Source organism: Carassius carassius, chromosome 44 (assembly GCF_963082965.1).
Source record: "Carassius carassius chromosome 44, fCarCar2.1, whole genome shotgun sequence".
Classification (NCBI taxonomy): Eukaryota; Metazoa; Chordata; class Actinopteri; order Cypriniformes; family Cyprinidae; genus Carassius; species Carassius carassius.
In genome coordinates, this window is record NC_081798.1 from 6,878,755 (window position 1) to 6,895,562 (window position 16,808).

At 38.5% G+C, this 16,808-nt stretch overlaps 1 protein-coding gene across 11 annotated transcripts in view; it reads left to right on the forward strand.

Moving 5' to 3' along the window:
• LOC132126823 (calcium-dependent secretion activator 1) overlaps positions 1 to 8,849 on the forward strand; it is a 96,828-nt gene extending 87,979 nt beyond the window's left edge. For all 11 annotated transcript variants that reach the window (XM_059538353.1, XM_059538343.1, XM_059538345.1 and 8 more), the window contains 2 exons: positions 6,601 to 6,705; positions 7,625 to 8,849. In XM_059538353.1, the coding sequence (XP_059394336.1) occupies positions 6,601 to 6,705; positions 7,625 to 7,792 (273 nt within the window). In that variant the 3' untranslated portion in view covers positions 7,793 to 8,849. The remainder of the gene's footprint in view (positions 1 to 6,600; positions 6,706 to 7,624) is intronic.
• Positions 8,850 to 16,808: the final 7,959 nt, after the last annotated feature.

Sequence of the window (16,808 nt, forward strand, 5' to 3'; positions counted from 1 at the left end):
ATTTATTTCACTCCGCCAGCCTGCTAGTTCTTGGAAGAACAGCTGAGGAGAGTAGGATTAAGGCAGCTGTGCTTAACGTGTGGGCTCATCTGTCAGATTGGGGCGGAGCGCATAGATCATTGATTAAAAAAAGCCATCTCCAAATCCAGTGCTTCACTGATACCTCCGTCCTCCCCCAGCTCTTCAGTGTGTGTATGTGTGTACGTATGCATGCGTGTATGAGTGCCAGCAGAGAGACTCACAGATTACACACGTCAATTATACACTTAATCTGCTTCTGAAAGAGATTGCGGCCTATCCTCATTGATTGATTTGAAGTATTCCCGTTGACCTTGGCAGTTATCAGATTGTCGAGATTGCACTTTATGGTGACGGTTAATACGGTTTAATCATTCTGCTGCTGGATACTGCAAGGGAGACATGAAGGGTTAGAGATACTGGAAAACAAGGCGGGTTTAGAATGAGCTTCTGCTTCTGTTGCATTTCACAGACCTGTAATACCACTTCACTGTCTGGGACACTTAACCACTTTGCAGGTCAAGCTGACCAAAGTGAACAGTTTAATCAACTTTAGCTAGCACACAAACTTAATGCTGTGCATTCTGTTGTCCAAGAAAACAGAAAGAAAAACTGAATCAATGAAACAATGTTGTTATAATAAAATTAATTTCTAATTTAGTTTTTATTACATTTGTGTATTTTTAATTGAATTTCATTTTGTTTTGTGTTTTGAATTTTTTCTTTTGCTTTGCATTTTGTTGTTTCACAAAATAACACTTTGATCCACAAACATGCAGAAAACATGTTTTGGAAAAGAAAAAGCACATTTTTATCGAGTTTAACCCCATCACAACAATTTTGTTAGGAAAATGGTTTATTTATTCTTGATTGTGATATCCCGAAAAACAACAACTAAAAATGTGTTGCCTCTGATTACGTTTAGATAATCATGCGATATGGGAGCCGGATGTGTGCTTATTGTTTTTTCTCCCCAGTTAATCCATTTATTTTAGAGGTAAAACAATTCAAAACGGAGCTTTAGATGAATAATCTGAACACTAGTAGGTCAGTATGGGGGAAAAAGACTAAAAGGGACCCAACAGGTCCTTTCACAGATACTGTTCAAAACATGTTAAAGGGGTTTGGCTCTTTCAGAATGCAGGGCAGATGTTAGCGGTTCAGGTTTCTGATAATTACAGAGCCTGAAATGCTTTCTTTGTGGCCTTTTAATGTGAACCGAGGCTAATCTGAATAAACTGGCAGCAACAACACTATCAGCTAGAGATTTTAGCAAAGTAAACGCACAGCAGAAGAAGTGTATTTGAGCGCCGTGGCTCTCAACTGGCTCTATTAGCTGTCTATTGGCTCTCTCTCCATCACTTGCTCGCCCCATGACATATAAGTGAGGTATGGTGGCATTTGTTTGATTAACTTGTTTGACAAAAGTGACATCTGCTAGCGGGTTCATGTATACGAGAGGCTCAGCGCGGGTCCGCCTTTGTACATCTGTCAGCACAGAGGCAGAGGAAAAGGGTGAAAAGAAACAAATTGGTCCCAAAAAGCAGCCCATTCACCTTCTGTGCTCCCCCCTCCCAGCCCTTAGCCATTCAGGTGCACCACAGGGCTCTCAAGTGCTCGCTGGTTTATTCCATTTCGTTCCCCCCATTGAGGCCGAACCCCACAAGTGTTATGCTCCTCATTCCTGCTCGGCTCAATCCTCCCCTAAGCGTTCCTTTGTGAGCAGAATGGCTCACTTTGCCCTGGGACCAAACTCTCTCTCTCTCTCTCTCTCTCTCTCTCTCCCGTTCCTTTTTTATTCTTCACCCCTTTTTCTTCATTGTGTGTTTACTCAATGACACGATCACAGGCTGTAATTCCAGCCGTTTAGTTCATTTCTACCAGCTCCTTCTTTTCTAAAGAAAGGCCCTGTTTGGACACTGTCACGCACAACATTGGTTTCAGTAGCAGAAATGCAGTCCCTGCAATTATACTTTTTGATCGGCTTGATCGTTCCAAGAAATTGTTCCAGACGCCGTTCTGTTCTGTAGGTTATTCCTTCATTTGAGCAAAAAAAACGGCATTAGAGACACTTAAAAGTGTAGCAGAGCTTGCTCAGAAACAGTAAGGGCTTGTTCCACTTAAGGATCCGGTGAGGCGTGTAAATCCTAAGCAGGGTTTTCTTTGTATCCACAACACAATCGCGAGCAGTTTGAAGCCCTTTGGCTTGCTGAGTCGGAAATTTTATTTTCAATCCCACCATTCAGAAGCAACTATTTCTAGAGAGAGAGCGCGAAAGAAAGAGAGAACACATTAATGCAACAGCGTGTTGGAGGACTGCGTTTGGGGTCGTGTATTTCCTACACAACTATTTTTCCGCAAGGTCGCGGGGTCCCGCAGCGGAGAGATAGCGAGCGCCAGGAGGTGTGGGGTCACCAGTGTGAGTTACCATGGTAATTGAGTTCAGTCATCAATGGACCTCCTCTCAGGAGGGATGAGGCGTACAATAACGGGCCGGTGGCGACCGTGAACAGCAAGCAGGTAGGATTACCCCAAGCTTTTGTCCTAAGTGCATAATGTCTTGTAGTCAGATTTAAAGACTCCTCTGCCCCCGGGGCCTCCCTTTCTGGCCCGGCAAGGTGCCCGATTCACTCGCTGACCAGCAAGAAGGACAAGTGCCCAACAACCCGCTGGCCTGAGAGAGATGGCTCTATTTAATGCAGACAAAGACGCAAAGAGTACCAGGAGAAAGGTTGGACTTTCGATTTTTGTGTTTTTTGTTTGGGGTATTTTCTCGATTTTGATTTGCGAGGATCGCAAAGAGGACAGGAATCACGGGGAGGCACCGCTCTTCCTGTTTTCATCTCCACCGGCCTGTCACTTTGCATTAACATCAGCGCTAACAACCATCATTATTCCATCCCTACTGCTAATTGCAGACACAGCTGGGTCCCAGCAGGATCGCTTCTCAAACAGTCTAGGCCTCCGAGAGCAGGCCGAGTGGCACACACACATTTACAGAGCCACTACCACCAGCAAGGGCAGAAAGAGGCAGAGTCACAGGTTGCTTGTAATCCCCCCATTACCCCCCACCGAGCCTCCGCCCCCTCCTCGGCATTCCTGCTTTTGTAAGAGTGTGTTTTTTCTAATCCGAGCTCGGCCCTTACCAGCTCTTTCTTCCTTCTGGTCCTCCGGACATAGGAGCCGCTAGCCTTCAGGTGTTTCAGGATTCAATAAAAGTGAGTTGTGAAACTCGCATGCGTGTGTGTGCGTGCGTCTGTGACGGGGGTGGATGGATGTGCAACCTTACACTGAATTCTCTTTGTTGCCCCCCTGCTAGGCGCTATGGCTTCCTGTAACTTGTCAAAGATGAGAGTGTGAATGCAAGCTTAGGAGCACGGCTTGTGCATGTGCGTGGTGTGGCAGGGGGCAGGAGGTCGCTCAGCCTTTCAGCGCTCCCCACTAGAGGTGTGGGGGACCTGCAGATGTTCATGTGTGTTGTACCGCTAACCATAACGTACATGTCCAACACACACACGCGCGTGTACACGCAGCCCTCATGCTTTCCAATATCAGATGGAACTCGTTAGATGATCACAGATTCTTTCATTATGCATTCAGAGTCATGATACTCCTGTTTTGGCTAGCAACTATTGCCAGCTTCCCGCTGCTCAATATCCAAAAAGTGCCACAGTACATAATACGCTCTTGTAGAGTCTTCTGTTTCTCTGCTGACAGCAGAACAATGTCCCACTGCCAGCACTGTTCATTTCACAACCAAGACCATAGAGGATGCGGTCTTACTGGACGAGTCTCCCATGAGTTAAAAAATTGATTTAGCAGAACGTACTATATGAATATATGTCTTTCTTGGCCTTGTGCATCATTTGATTATGATTCGGCATCTGATTTGGCACCCAGAGCAGGGACTATAAAGTGGAACTCCGACATTATTATTGTAGCAATACATTTTTTTAAATGGGTCTTATGACATTGCTAAAAAAGAACATTATTTTGTGTATTTGGTGTAATGAAATGTATTTATGTGTTTTAAGTTTAAAAAAACAAATTATTTTCCACATAATGTACATTAATATTGCTCCTCTATGTCCTGTCTTTCTGAAACAGATCGATTTTTACAAAGCTCATTGTTCTAAAAAGCGATGTGCATATTAATTGGCCAGCTATCCAGTGCGTTGTGATTGGCCTAATACCTCAAGCATGAGATGGAAATGTTACGCCCCCTACCATACTGTGATGTCGTGTGTCCCGGACATGACAAGACAAAAACAATAAAACCCATTATAAAAAAGACATTTGTTGCATCCAGTGGGGACATGTTTACTGATTATAATGACTTATACTGTCTTTTTATGCGTTGCGCAAAGAAGTTTCACTTTCACAACGAAACACACAACGTCTCCAAAACATGGCGGTGGCGGCAATAGCTAGAATAAAAGGTACACCTCCTTTCTATGCATGAACATTTGGGTGGCATTATGCAAATATTCCCACATCATGACATAGACATGCGGAAGCATGTTTAAACGAGGCATTTTAGGAGGGCGTGGTAGACTCTTAGCTTGTATAAAGAATATATCTTTGGATTTGAGACTTAAGTCTTTGCAACTTTACAGATTTTCTTTGTGCACCAAGAGCTTGTAACACTCCAAAGACAAAGAAAAAATTTAAATCACATCATATGACCCCTTTAAATATTGATTTTGTCATTAAGTGAATTGATGGTTTGCTAGTAATGAGTTTAAAGAAACTGTTCATTCAAAAATTTAAATGATAATCATTTACGTGTACATTGTCATCATTTACAAGTCATTCCAAACATTCTTTATTCTGTGGAACATAAAATATGTTTTTCTTCTCTATACAATGAAAGTCAGTGGGGTCCAGTGTTGTTTTCAGACTCTGTTGATTTTCATACTACAGACAAAACCAGTTTTCATTCTGCAAAACATTCATCAAAATATTCAAAACATCTTCTTTTGTGCTCCACAGAAGAAAGTCAATCATACATGTTTTGATTTACATGATTTCAGTAAAAGATGACAGTATTTTTATTTGTGGGTGAGTCATTCCTTTTAAATTATATAGGACAGAGATGGTCACACTAGTATAGGAGCAAATGTAGAAGAAACAGAGTGAGCATGAGAGAAAGACTGAGTGTGAGAGAGAGCAGTTGCTCCAGGTCTGGCCTCCCTGTGGGGGTCCATCGCGGCCCGCCTGCCCAATCTTTCACAGGCACAGAGCACCAGCCCTCACAGAGCAACACCAAGTTCTGATTCACTGTAGGGACAAGCCACTAAGCTCGGCCACTTTAACAAAATCCTAAAACACCCATATGATTATTCGACCACACCTTCATTGCGTGTTAAACTGGTGGAACCACTGGAACAATTGGCTTAGCAAATTTTGTTATGTTTACTACTCAATTCTTTTGACAAGGTGAAAGTTTCCTCTTTTTTTAGATCATCACCAACAGAACCGTAATGCCTTAACGTGGGTGCAAAGTGGATTTTGCATGCAAGATCTATAAAAAGTAAACTGTCAAATGTGCTGCAGTTACCCAAGACATATCTCCTGTGTCTCCGGCTCGATTTGCTCAGCTCTTAAACCGTTGAGACTCAGTCAGCTCAGATTACCATCAGAACAGCTCGATCATAACTAATCAATTAGACTTCAAACAAGATCTTCCCCACGGTCCAACATCTGTAGCCCAAAAGCCAAGTGCACTGGTTATTTAGGAGGTACTTTGAGTTCAGTGAGTTTCACTGAGTAGAAATAGAGAACAACACTCTGAGACTAAGAGGGAAGAAAAATAAGACCATGAGCCACGGGTACATTAGTGAGCTCATTGTGACTGCGGTAAAGACAACATGTCTGCTGGGAATTATGGATGTTCCTCCCTCAATGTGACAGAAAGTGCCACCGTCTGAAATGCAGGCTGAGGGCAGGATTGTGGCTGGCTTAACATGGGCAACATCTCTCATGATCAGTGTCCAAAAGCAGCACAGGAGACAGCTGATGGGATCTGAAACTGTCAATTAGCAGTTCCTGGGTGGAGCTTTTGGGTGAGGATCATGACTGTGACAGAAGGACTTACTCCAAGGCAGAGCTTGTTGGGACCTATTTTATGAACAGCACTCCTTGTAATGTCACCAGTTTGCTCGCAGTGCCTGTTCTGCCATATTAATTTTCCTTCCCTCTACAAGTGAAACTAGTTTACTTGATGCCAAATTTAGTAGAAGAAAACTCCTACAGGTCGAAGGTGAATAATTAAGATTTTATTTAAGAATAAACAGTAAAAAGCGTTTCTTGAGCCCAAAATCTTAATCATACCAAACTTTTGACTGGTAGTTTATATGTTGTCTATCTTTGTCATTTCTGATTTAAAGTTGTGCTAGATCAGATTGGGGAGTATTTTTGGATCTTGTACCAAAAGGATTTTCATTCACATTATCTGCTCTCTTGATACATATCTACTGCGTACACTTGTGTTTTTGTAGATGTGTTCTCCTATGTGTTTGTGTGTGGCAGCATTTATATGTGTGTCTGTGTTTGCTGGAGAACAATGTATTTGTGTTTCAGCAATGGTACACCAGCACAATGAATCTCCTGGGCACCTGGCTGACAGACCGTATGGACCTGCAGTTGCATGTGTATCAGCTGAAAATCCTCATCAGAATTGTAAAGGTAAAAACAACAGCATTATTGACCACTAAAGTGTTGGTAGTTGTGCATCTGAATTAAATGCAGAACAGTTGTAGATCCATAACTTCCCAAGTATGTACAGGAAGTAATTGTAGCACTGTATTTGTAAACACATGCTATAAAAATATGCACATGCCATCCAATCAGATTCAGATTTGCAGAGGTGGATCAGCCAAGTGAATGCGGTCTTCCTCTGCAGCCTCCGCTTGTGCTTGATTTTACAAGAGCAAGATCAACAGGATTTCATAGTATGACATTACACATTTATTTCTGTGCCCTCATATGGTGTGTGTGCCTCTCTCTCTGTGTGGATATATCTCACAGATGCTGGTTTCTTTTTAGATCTATATCAGATTTTTTTTTTCCTTCATTGTCCCCAGCATAGATTAGGTTTAGTACTGGATAAAGAAGACCTCATTGTCATGTTTTCCTCATCTACAATTTCCAACAAAAGATGTAACTTTCCACAAATACAGTACAATATCTGTTACCAAAATCAGTGACATGAATGTGCATGCTTTTTATTTTTAGGAATAAGAATTAAATAAAAAATATTGATACGATTAAATAAAACCTATAGGCTACAGGGCTGCAGATTTATTTTTCACTTAATATGACTAGCTTGGGGTCAGTAATTTCTTTATTTTTTAAGAAATTAATATTTTTATTTAGCAAGAATGTATTCAGTTGATCAAAAGACAGTAAAGACATCTTGTTTATGAAAAAAAAACTAAAATAAAAAAACTAAAACAAAAAAATGTATTTTGAGCAGCACATCAGCATATAAGAATGATTTATGAATAGAGACAAAAAAATTCTTCAGTGATTATATAACTAAAAACGCATGCTAGATGCCCCATACCTATTCCTAAAATGCTCTTTTTCTTTTTTTTTTTTGCAGAAAAAGTATCGTGATTTCCGACTACAAGGTGTGTTGGACTCCACTCTGAATAGCAAGATGTATGAGACAGTGAGAAACAGGTTGATTCTAGAAGAGGCTACAGCATCTGTAAGAGAGGGAGGGATGCAAGGCATATCCATGAAGGACAGTGATGAGGAAAATGACTAGATCCTGCTGCATGGAGACAGTTAGGTGTGAACAATTTGGTCAGACACGTTTATGGTGGACTAAAATGATGCATGTACACCACTGTCCATCGCTCGTACATGTCTGGATGTTAACGTCATGTTCTATGACAAATAAGGGACTAAATTCAAATAAAATTAAATGAAAAAAATACAAATCTCAATTCAGATGACAAAAACAAAAACATATATTACTCAAACTTAAAATTAATTGACTGTTTGATGTTTTTTTTTTTTGGGTGGGGTGGACAAGTGAAATGTTTGAAATTCATTTCTAAATGTTTCTAAGCAATATGGCGTACCATTTGTAAAAGATGTTGTGTGAGATGGTAAGGAATAATGCTCGTCGTGTCCCTGTTCAATGCAAATCCGTATGGCGCTGCTTCAATGTATTGTAAATACATTAATGGTACATAACTGTGCATAGACCTTGTTTTTTTTGGAGTGTAGGCCAACTGACATGATTGTATTAACTTGTTCAGATGTTTATATATTCAGCTGACTTCAACAACATGTCAAAAATCCACAATGTGTTTTACACCCAAAATGTTTTGAGACACCTTTTTTTAACGAGTTAGTTAAGGTGATATGTTTGTAGCTGTATTTTAGAGACGCAATATAATCCCATTGCTTATTTGTGATATACTTGAACTGACGTCAATACTTTTTTATGTTTTTAAGCCATGCATAATTAAAAAAAAAATTCTAAAATATATTTATTCTGTATTTTGGGAGTGGGATCACAAGGACTATTGTTTGTATCCTTTTTGTTTCTTTGCAACAAAGCATTTCTGATCCTTCTGTTCGGCTAGCCTCTAAACGCTTGCAGGTTTTTATCATTGCCACTGTTGTTTTGTGTATATAGTGCTTTATATTCCCCTCTGTGCAGTAGCTGCATGTCCCAATTGTTAGAAATCTTATCCGAAAGCTTTTGAATTTGTGGAAAGTAACCGGTGGATTCATCTTGCGTCTGCCTTATGTACACCCACAGTTGGAATACAAGAATCTAATCTGGAAAATAAAACAATTCAAACTCAAAACTTTTTTGCTCTTAAATGAGTAACAGTAAAGGTCACAATGTTTTATTGGTTATAAATAAAGTTACACCCACTAAAAAAGCAAAACCTGAATACAGCACAGACTTTATTCGGTACTTGCAGTAAAGTACACAATATTTCAACCATGACTTAACCTCTCCCCAAACCCACCCACTTCCACCAAAAAAAAATAAAATCTGAGATTATCATTTTGGGATTAAGTCATAGTTCATCTTCAGTGTCTACAGTATATTGCAGGACAGAAGGAGATTGACTGACCAAAGATGACACAGACCAGTCCCAAGGCAGATCTTCTCAACCAGATTAACATTTTTCATGTAAGATTTTCAAAACAAATCAGTCTGGTCTTCAAGACAGTAAGTATAAATTCAAGGGATTAGATATTATTACCGTGGCATATTAAATGAAGATGGGATATCTTAATTAGAACATAGATGATGAAAAGATAGACTCAAAGATGATGAAAAACAATGATCCCTGTTTAGGAGAAAAATGCATTTTGATGCCACACAAGAATTACAACACAAAGTGAAAACTGTAAATTAGTATCACTAAAATCATTAATATCTCTAACAAATTCTAACATTCTATACATTCATGTTTAAATTAAGATTCCCAAGGAAGATGACAACTTGAATTGTATTATGATCTGAAAGAAGTCTCTTATGCTCACAGAGGCTGCATTTATTTGATACAATTAAATACAGTAATATTTTGAAATTCTCTTACAATTGAAATAACTGGTTTCTATTATAATATATTTTAAAATGTAATTTATTCCTTTGATGGAAAGAGCAGCCATTACTGCAGAATATATTCCAGAATAATTTTAATACAGGTTTGTTGCTCAAAACACATTTCTTAAGATTACAAACAGTTGCATTGCTTAATATTTCTGTGGGAAAAAAAAAATATGAGTTTGAAAATGCTTTTATATTTTTCCAACCAGGCCCTGTTCTACGGGGGCAAAGAAATCAAAAGCACCCTCGCTAGCATTTTATTGAATATTTGGCAAACTATCCAAACTATAAATGAGTGACAGTTTATAGAGATTATGAGCGCTCTTTGCGCCATAGCAACAGACGTCTATAAGGTTAGAGCCAACTGTTACAGCACCCTCACTAATTTAAGAAGCACTCTCAGTGATTTGATTCTGGAGCCGGGCATGTACAACGATCTGAATTTAAGAACAGATGTGTTTTGGCGTGCTGGAAAATTATATTTTGCTCTTCTTTATGATCTATAGTCTAAGGGTCCAGTGATGATCGTACAGTAGCTATAATGCATCATTCAGAATTTACACGTCATCTTGTTGAATAACACCGGGTAGTGTCCACTGGCACATAATTGTTATGTATAACTGAGGTGAAGTGTTTCATTTAACCCCCTGGAGCACAGATATGGGCAAATAATGCAGCACTCAGACCCAGAGAAAGGAACGGAGGAGCTTTAACTAGCAGATGGAAATTGCCTTTTCATCTTCTTACTCTTTCCGATCCGAACCCACGGATACAATTTGGTGTGTTGCTCGGCGCGGGGGCACAGGGCAGGGAAAGACAAATGAGAGAGGCCCAGCGCTAGAATATGTTCCCGTGGCCCGCCGCTGTGACCTAATTGTGGGAATGTAGCTTCCTCCGAGGCGCCACTCTCGCGCTGATTTCACTGTAATCAACAGAGGAGGACAGAAATGCTCTGTCGCCGAGCGCAGAGCGCCGTGAAAGGAGGCTCGGATATCATACATTTAATTTCCTCATAAATCCTGCCGCAATGCAACAAATTTGAGATGGAGAGGACCCTGCGACAGATTAATGGGCAAGGAGATTTATTCTGGCACGATCTGAGCTGCTTTGGCTTTTAAGCCTCAATCAGGTTAGGAAATAGGAACGATAAGTGTATCCAAATAAAACATTCTCCAATTGACCGGCGCAACAAGAACTGGCCCCAGGTTCACACTCGCATCTGCGCGGGAGAGGGTGTCTGAGACGCGGATGCGAGGCGAGGCCCGGCTCCGAGCGCAGCGTGTGACCCCCGGAACAAATGAAAAACAGAAACCGCAGACGCAAAGTAGCACACGATTACATTTGTGTGCCAACGTTTGGTTAGACTTAAACGTTTCGATTCGAGGCCCACAGCGTGCGTATTTCACCCTGCCTGCTCGAGCAGATGTCATTGTGCGATGACGAGCACACTGTTCTCAGGAGCGTGTGGGGCGATTGGATGCCAGCTTGCGTCTCTAAGTAAACCCTCTAAGTAAACAGGTAGATGTCAGATCCCTTCAACAAGGACAATTCAAAGCCTCTTATGTATTTTTTTTAAAGCCAAGCTGCAACCATCTTATCTCCGCATTAGGACGGGGGTACAACGGGCCTGATTATTATTATATATTTTTTATCTTTTCCGTGAAATGAATAGCTTAATGTTTGAAGTAATCGCACATTATGTTCAGCTCATGGGAGCGCCGTCAGAGTGAGAGTCAATGAGAGACAAAGAGAGATGAAGATGACGATCATCATCTTGCTTTAATCAGAAATGGCTCAGAGGATAAAGTGTGGCATATCTGGCCCTGTGAATGGGCTTATGCTGAGAGCTCACTGTGCCTTTCTCTACTACACGATCGCCCTTCAAGCGAGCTATACGATAAACCAAGACTCTATAACATGTCGCAATCAGCTAATTAGCTGATTAATTTTACAATTACAATAAAGATGCAGATGTGCTTTTCAATAAGTATTTCAAGTCGTCATAATTAAACATTTATAGGAGAGGCTGCGCTATATTATTAACTCAGGCATGGCTGACAAGTTAATATAACCCACAGAAAAGTGACAATATTCAACATATAGCACAACCTTTACAGAAAAATCTATTCAGTATAATATAAATATTACGGGAATTTCATTCAAAATGTATACATATCTTAAGCCCAATTTTGGCTTTTTGATTACAAAAACATATAGTCAAATATTATGATTTTATTATAAAAAATAAAATCTTTCAGAAACAGTTCTAATATTTTGATTTATAATACTATGTCAGATGCATTTTTAAGATTCTTTAATGAACAAATAATAGTATTTATTTGAAATATACATCTTTTTTTTAAATAATACATTTATTTAATGCCGCAAATTAAATGTGACCCTGGACCACAAAACCATTCACAAGGGTGAATTATAAATAAGCTTTCCATTGATGTATGGTTTGAGATACAACTATCTGAAAATCTGGAATCTGAGGGTGCAAAAAATCTAAATATTGAGAAAATCGCCTTTAAAGTTGTCCAAATGAAGTTCTTAGCTTAGCAATTCATATTACTAATCGAGAATATATAGCTTTGATATTTTAAAATAAAAAATAAAATAATTTTGATTTATTTACGGTAGGACATTTGCAAAATATCTTTATGGAACATGACATTTACTTACTATCCTAAAGATTTTTCGCATAAAAGAAAAATCTGTAATTTTGACCCATACAATGTATTGTTGGCTATTGCTACAAATATATACTTGCTACTTAAGACTGGTTTTGTGTTACAGCGTCACAAATATGTGTGAATACTTACTTTATGTAGTATAAATATAGTATAAATGCAACATGTAAATTCATTATATAAAGTACTTGTAATCATAAAAAAAAAATCTAATAAAACATAATTTCTAAAGAATTACAAGTGCACAGTGTTGTGCTATGCAGCATGTCCTCTCAACGATGATGTCATGTAAGAGTCTGATAACTTGAGACATCTCCTCAAAGAAACACAAATATGCTTGAAATAAGTTTAAAGTGGATAATCAGGCCATGAGAGCAATCAATGAGAGCAATGAGCTCACATCCTCCACAGCCAATCAAATGGCTCGAATGCCATCCCTCACTCATTCTCATTCCCATTCTTCCATCATTCATCTGTTCTGCAGCCTAAAGTGAATATGTTAATGCCCGGCCTTACTGACAAGACACATCGTCTGCATCCCGCAGTCTCATCCGTCCCCATAACACCTGAGGGGACATTCCCTTGTCCATTTTGCGGACCATATTTAATTTGGTGGACAGATGAGGGACATGAATGGTGAATAGGAAGGTGAAGTAGGGTTACTCAGGTTGCCCTGAACCCACGGCTTTGTCAGGCTTCCACACCATTGTTCTGGAAAAAGCATTCAAACCTTTTGCTCGGAGCATCAAAGGTGCGGTCGAGTCCCCCCCCCCCCCCCATGTTTTGGAGACCACTGCACCATTCAGAGCTGACATTATGGAGAACATACTGCACATGGACAAGGGTCAGAAAAATAGAGGCAGGAGCAAAAGTGGTTCACTCAGCACTTGAAAGAACGTTAGGACTTGAAAAGGAAAATAAAGAAGAAAGGTACACTGAAAGACAATTTTAAACAGAAAAGAGCTGGCTAAGAGAGCATGCACTGGATAGGGAGCTGCGTATGGCTATGGCAAGACCACACAATCAAAAAAAGCTGCTGGAAGCTGTGACCATGCAAATGTTTGCCATATGTGCACATCTGAGTGATTCTGGGATGCTGAAGAGAGCTGAACAGACAGGCAGTGAGAATCTCTGTTGGGCTGCTGGAATGTCCTGGCTGACAAAAGGACTCACTCAAGTCTGTGTTAAAACAGCCATTTTTTTGCAGTCCACAGCAATTGCCTGACAACACAGCTTTTCTCCTTGGTCACCGTTTTCTTTGCAACTTCGACAGCTACTTTGTATTTCTCTTACTGTTGCTATATGAGTTTTTTTGTTTTTGTTTAGTCTGTATGTTTGCTAGAGGTAAGCGATTTAGTAGAAATCTTAAAGTTCAATCAAAAAAGACAATTCTGTCATCATCTACTCAGTCTCAAGTTGTTCCAAACTGTTTCTTTCAGATATTTTGAAGAATGTTTGTAACTGATGCAGTGAGATCCAGACAGATTAGTAATGACTATGTCAGAGATCCATTTTAGAATAGGGAATAACAAATCTATTAAATAAAAATTATGAATACAATGAAAGAATAAAGTAAATATGAAAATTATAAATGGAAACAAGTTTAAACAAAATTAGGACCTATCTAATTCAATAACTAAAGTGCAGAGTATTATTATGTCTAAGGGATGTAGTAGTGAATATCAGAAGAAAAACCCAAAAGAAGTAAGATATTAGGAGCAGGGGAAAGCAAATGAAGAAGGAGAAGAAAGAGTAAAAAGTAGAGTTAGGTAAGTAATCGGAGTAGGCAAAAGGAATATATATGTTACTTACATGCTCCCAAACTGGTGTTTATGTCCTATAAGGAAAGGTCAAATAGATGAATCCATACTGTTATAATGACTGTGGGTCAGCTCAGATTAGGTCATCGTGATCAGTCAGATGTTGTGGAGAAAAAAAAATAAATAAAATAGATGTGTGGCTATAATGGCTTTCAGAATTTTAGAAGAAATACTTTCAAATATTTTACATATTACCAAAACACAGTTTTTGAAAAAGACCATCCGTTAATGACTAAGAAACATTATTAATCAGGCAGTTGAAAGATGTCCAATATCTAACAAAACCCATCTTTTAAACATATGAAATGTGCATAGCATATATATTTTTGAAGAATACTACAAAATATTACATATATAAACATAAATAAAACTAAATAAAGACATATAAATGAGTCACATTAATGAGTAAATACCTGAATATGAATATATGATGAGGATTTATATAAGATGCATAAATCGATAAATAACCATTAATAAATGAATACATGGATATGAAAATCAAGGAAAAAATAACAATACACCATTAATGAAACAATTGACAGTAGCCATTGACTTCTAAAGTATGGAAAAAGGATTAATGGCTACCATCAACTGTAAGGTTACCAACATTCTTCAAAATATCTTGTTTTGTGCTCAACAAAACAAAGAAATGCAGGATTGGAACAAGTTGAGGCTCAGTAAATAATGACAGAATTTTTATTTTTGGGTAAACTTTTTTTTTTTTTTGGGTACAGAAAAGTAAATAATTCAAGTTTATATCTGTGTTTGGTTATATGTAGGTTTTGTGTGTGCAGTACCATCCCAAAACCTGGCATATTTAATCAATTCTGGCATCTAGACACATCCACACACAGACTCCCTCCTCTCTAACAAAACATCTCCTTCAGAATGGTAATGATGATATGTTTAATCCCTGCCATTTGAACTGTTTATATTAAACATAAATTATGTAATCCAACATTAAATATGAGGATCCTTTTCAAGAAAACACATTGTTTATTTGCACACAAACATCTTACCTTGTATACATTGACTGTGTACATATTGAAATCTTCACACAAATCATAGACAAAAAGTTAACTAATCAACATTGGTCTTCTCCTAGAGCTGTATCCTCAAATCTCAGATCAGATTTAAATTTAAATCCATACTTTTTATCAAGACTTTGACTGATCTGAGAACAGATGGAATGGAAGTGCTGGTCTCTACATGCACCTAAGGGTGGGATCCCTGCCATAATCTGTTACACACTTTCCTTAGTGCACCTGGAATTAAAAGCTGGTAAATTTACAGGTGTCATCATTATCAGTAAGTACCACTCATTGGTGTTGGGCACATGCTTTTCACTTCTTCTTTTAATGTAACCTGTTACCATTCACAAGATGTCATTGCTGCTGAAAAGAGAAATTATTTTTTTAAAGAACCAAACTTGGTATAATTAAACAGTGGACAAAGAAAAAGTAGCCCTGCTGAAAATGAACAGTCCATATAATGAATATGTTGATTGACCACTTTTGAAAACTGATGCCTTTAAGCTTCTTCACTTTTCATTCTGCAGTGACCTATAACCAAGGACAAAACTCACTGTGATCACTTTTAAGAAATAAACTCTGGGAGGCTGGACGAGTTTAAAACTTTTGTTTTGGGTCTTTTTACATTAAAAGTAATACGTAATCAGAGTAACGCAATGCAAGTAATGCAATGTAGGTTAAAATTATATAAATAACACATACCCATATTATATACCAACATATACCCAAATTTAAATATTATGCAAACTCCCGAAATAAATACACAACTCAATCTTGGAAGATTGGTAATTCGACTAATATTAATAAAAATGTGCTAATTATTTCGATTAATTTCCAAAACAATTATATAATATGTAATATAGTAACACATCATTTTATTTTGTTCCCTACAGTGCCAAAACGCCCAGTTCTTAATATAGGTTGCGAATTAATAGTTGTTTGTATTGCCATTTAATCTCAAAAAGTATTTGAAGTTCTGTATTTTCTACGACAGTTAAAGCCGCCTTTATACACAAGCAATTTGTCTTGTGAATCTTGCTTCGTCTTTTGCCTCCCGCTTTCTGAAAAGGAGCGCGTCCGTTGAATGGGAATTTGAGCTCATTTCACAACGTGTCCGTGGGCTGAGAGTGAAGCTCCAGCAATAGGATCAATGTTTATTGTGTGGACAAGCCGCTAATTGTGCCTGAATAAACTCAAATTAGAATTCGATCATTTACATATGAGTAGAATTAGTGGAACCTGTTTAAAGTCCACTCAATTGCGGCTGCAGGTGTGGGAAATGGGATTCTTTTGCTTATTTTATTTCGTTGAAATATAGCCTAACTGAAAAGCACTAGTAGGCTACTAAGGTATAAATAATAGCCTAAGTGCAATTAAGTTAACTACAGAAATGTGTAGGATACTATATAAACTAGATTCAAATGATTCACTAACAAATGATATTCCGGTAAAAACCTAACAAACGAATCAGTGTCCTATGCAGTCGTGCTTGAAGGCGTAATCACGCTTCAATCATTATGTTAAGTCATCATCTTTAAGGCGACACTATGTGAGCAGCTTCAACTATATTCTTCTCACAATAAAGATTATCACTGTGTTTGAACTTGAAAAGCTCCGTGTCGGCCTTTCTGCAATAATTTGTTGTGAGTCTCAGGTG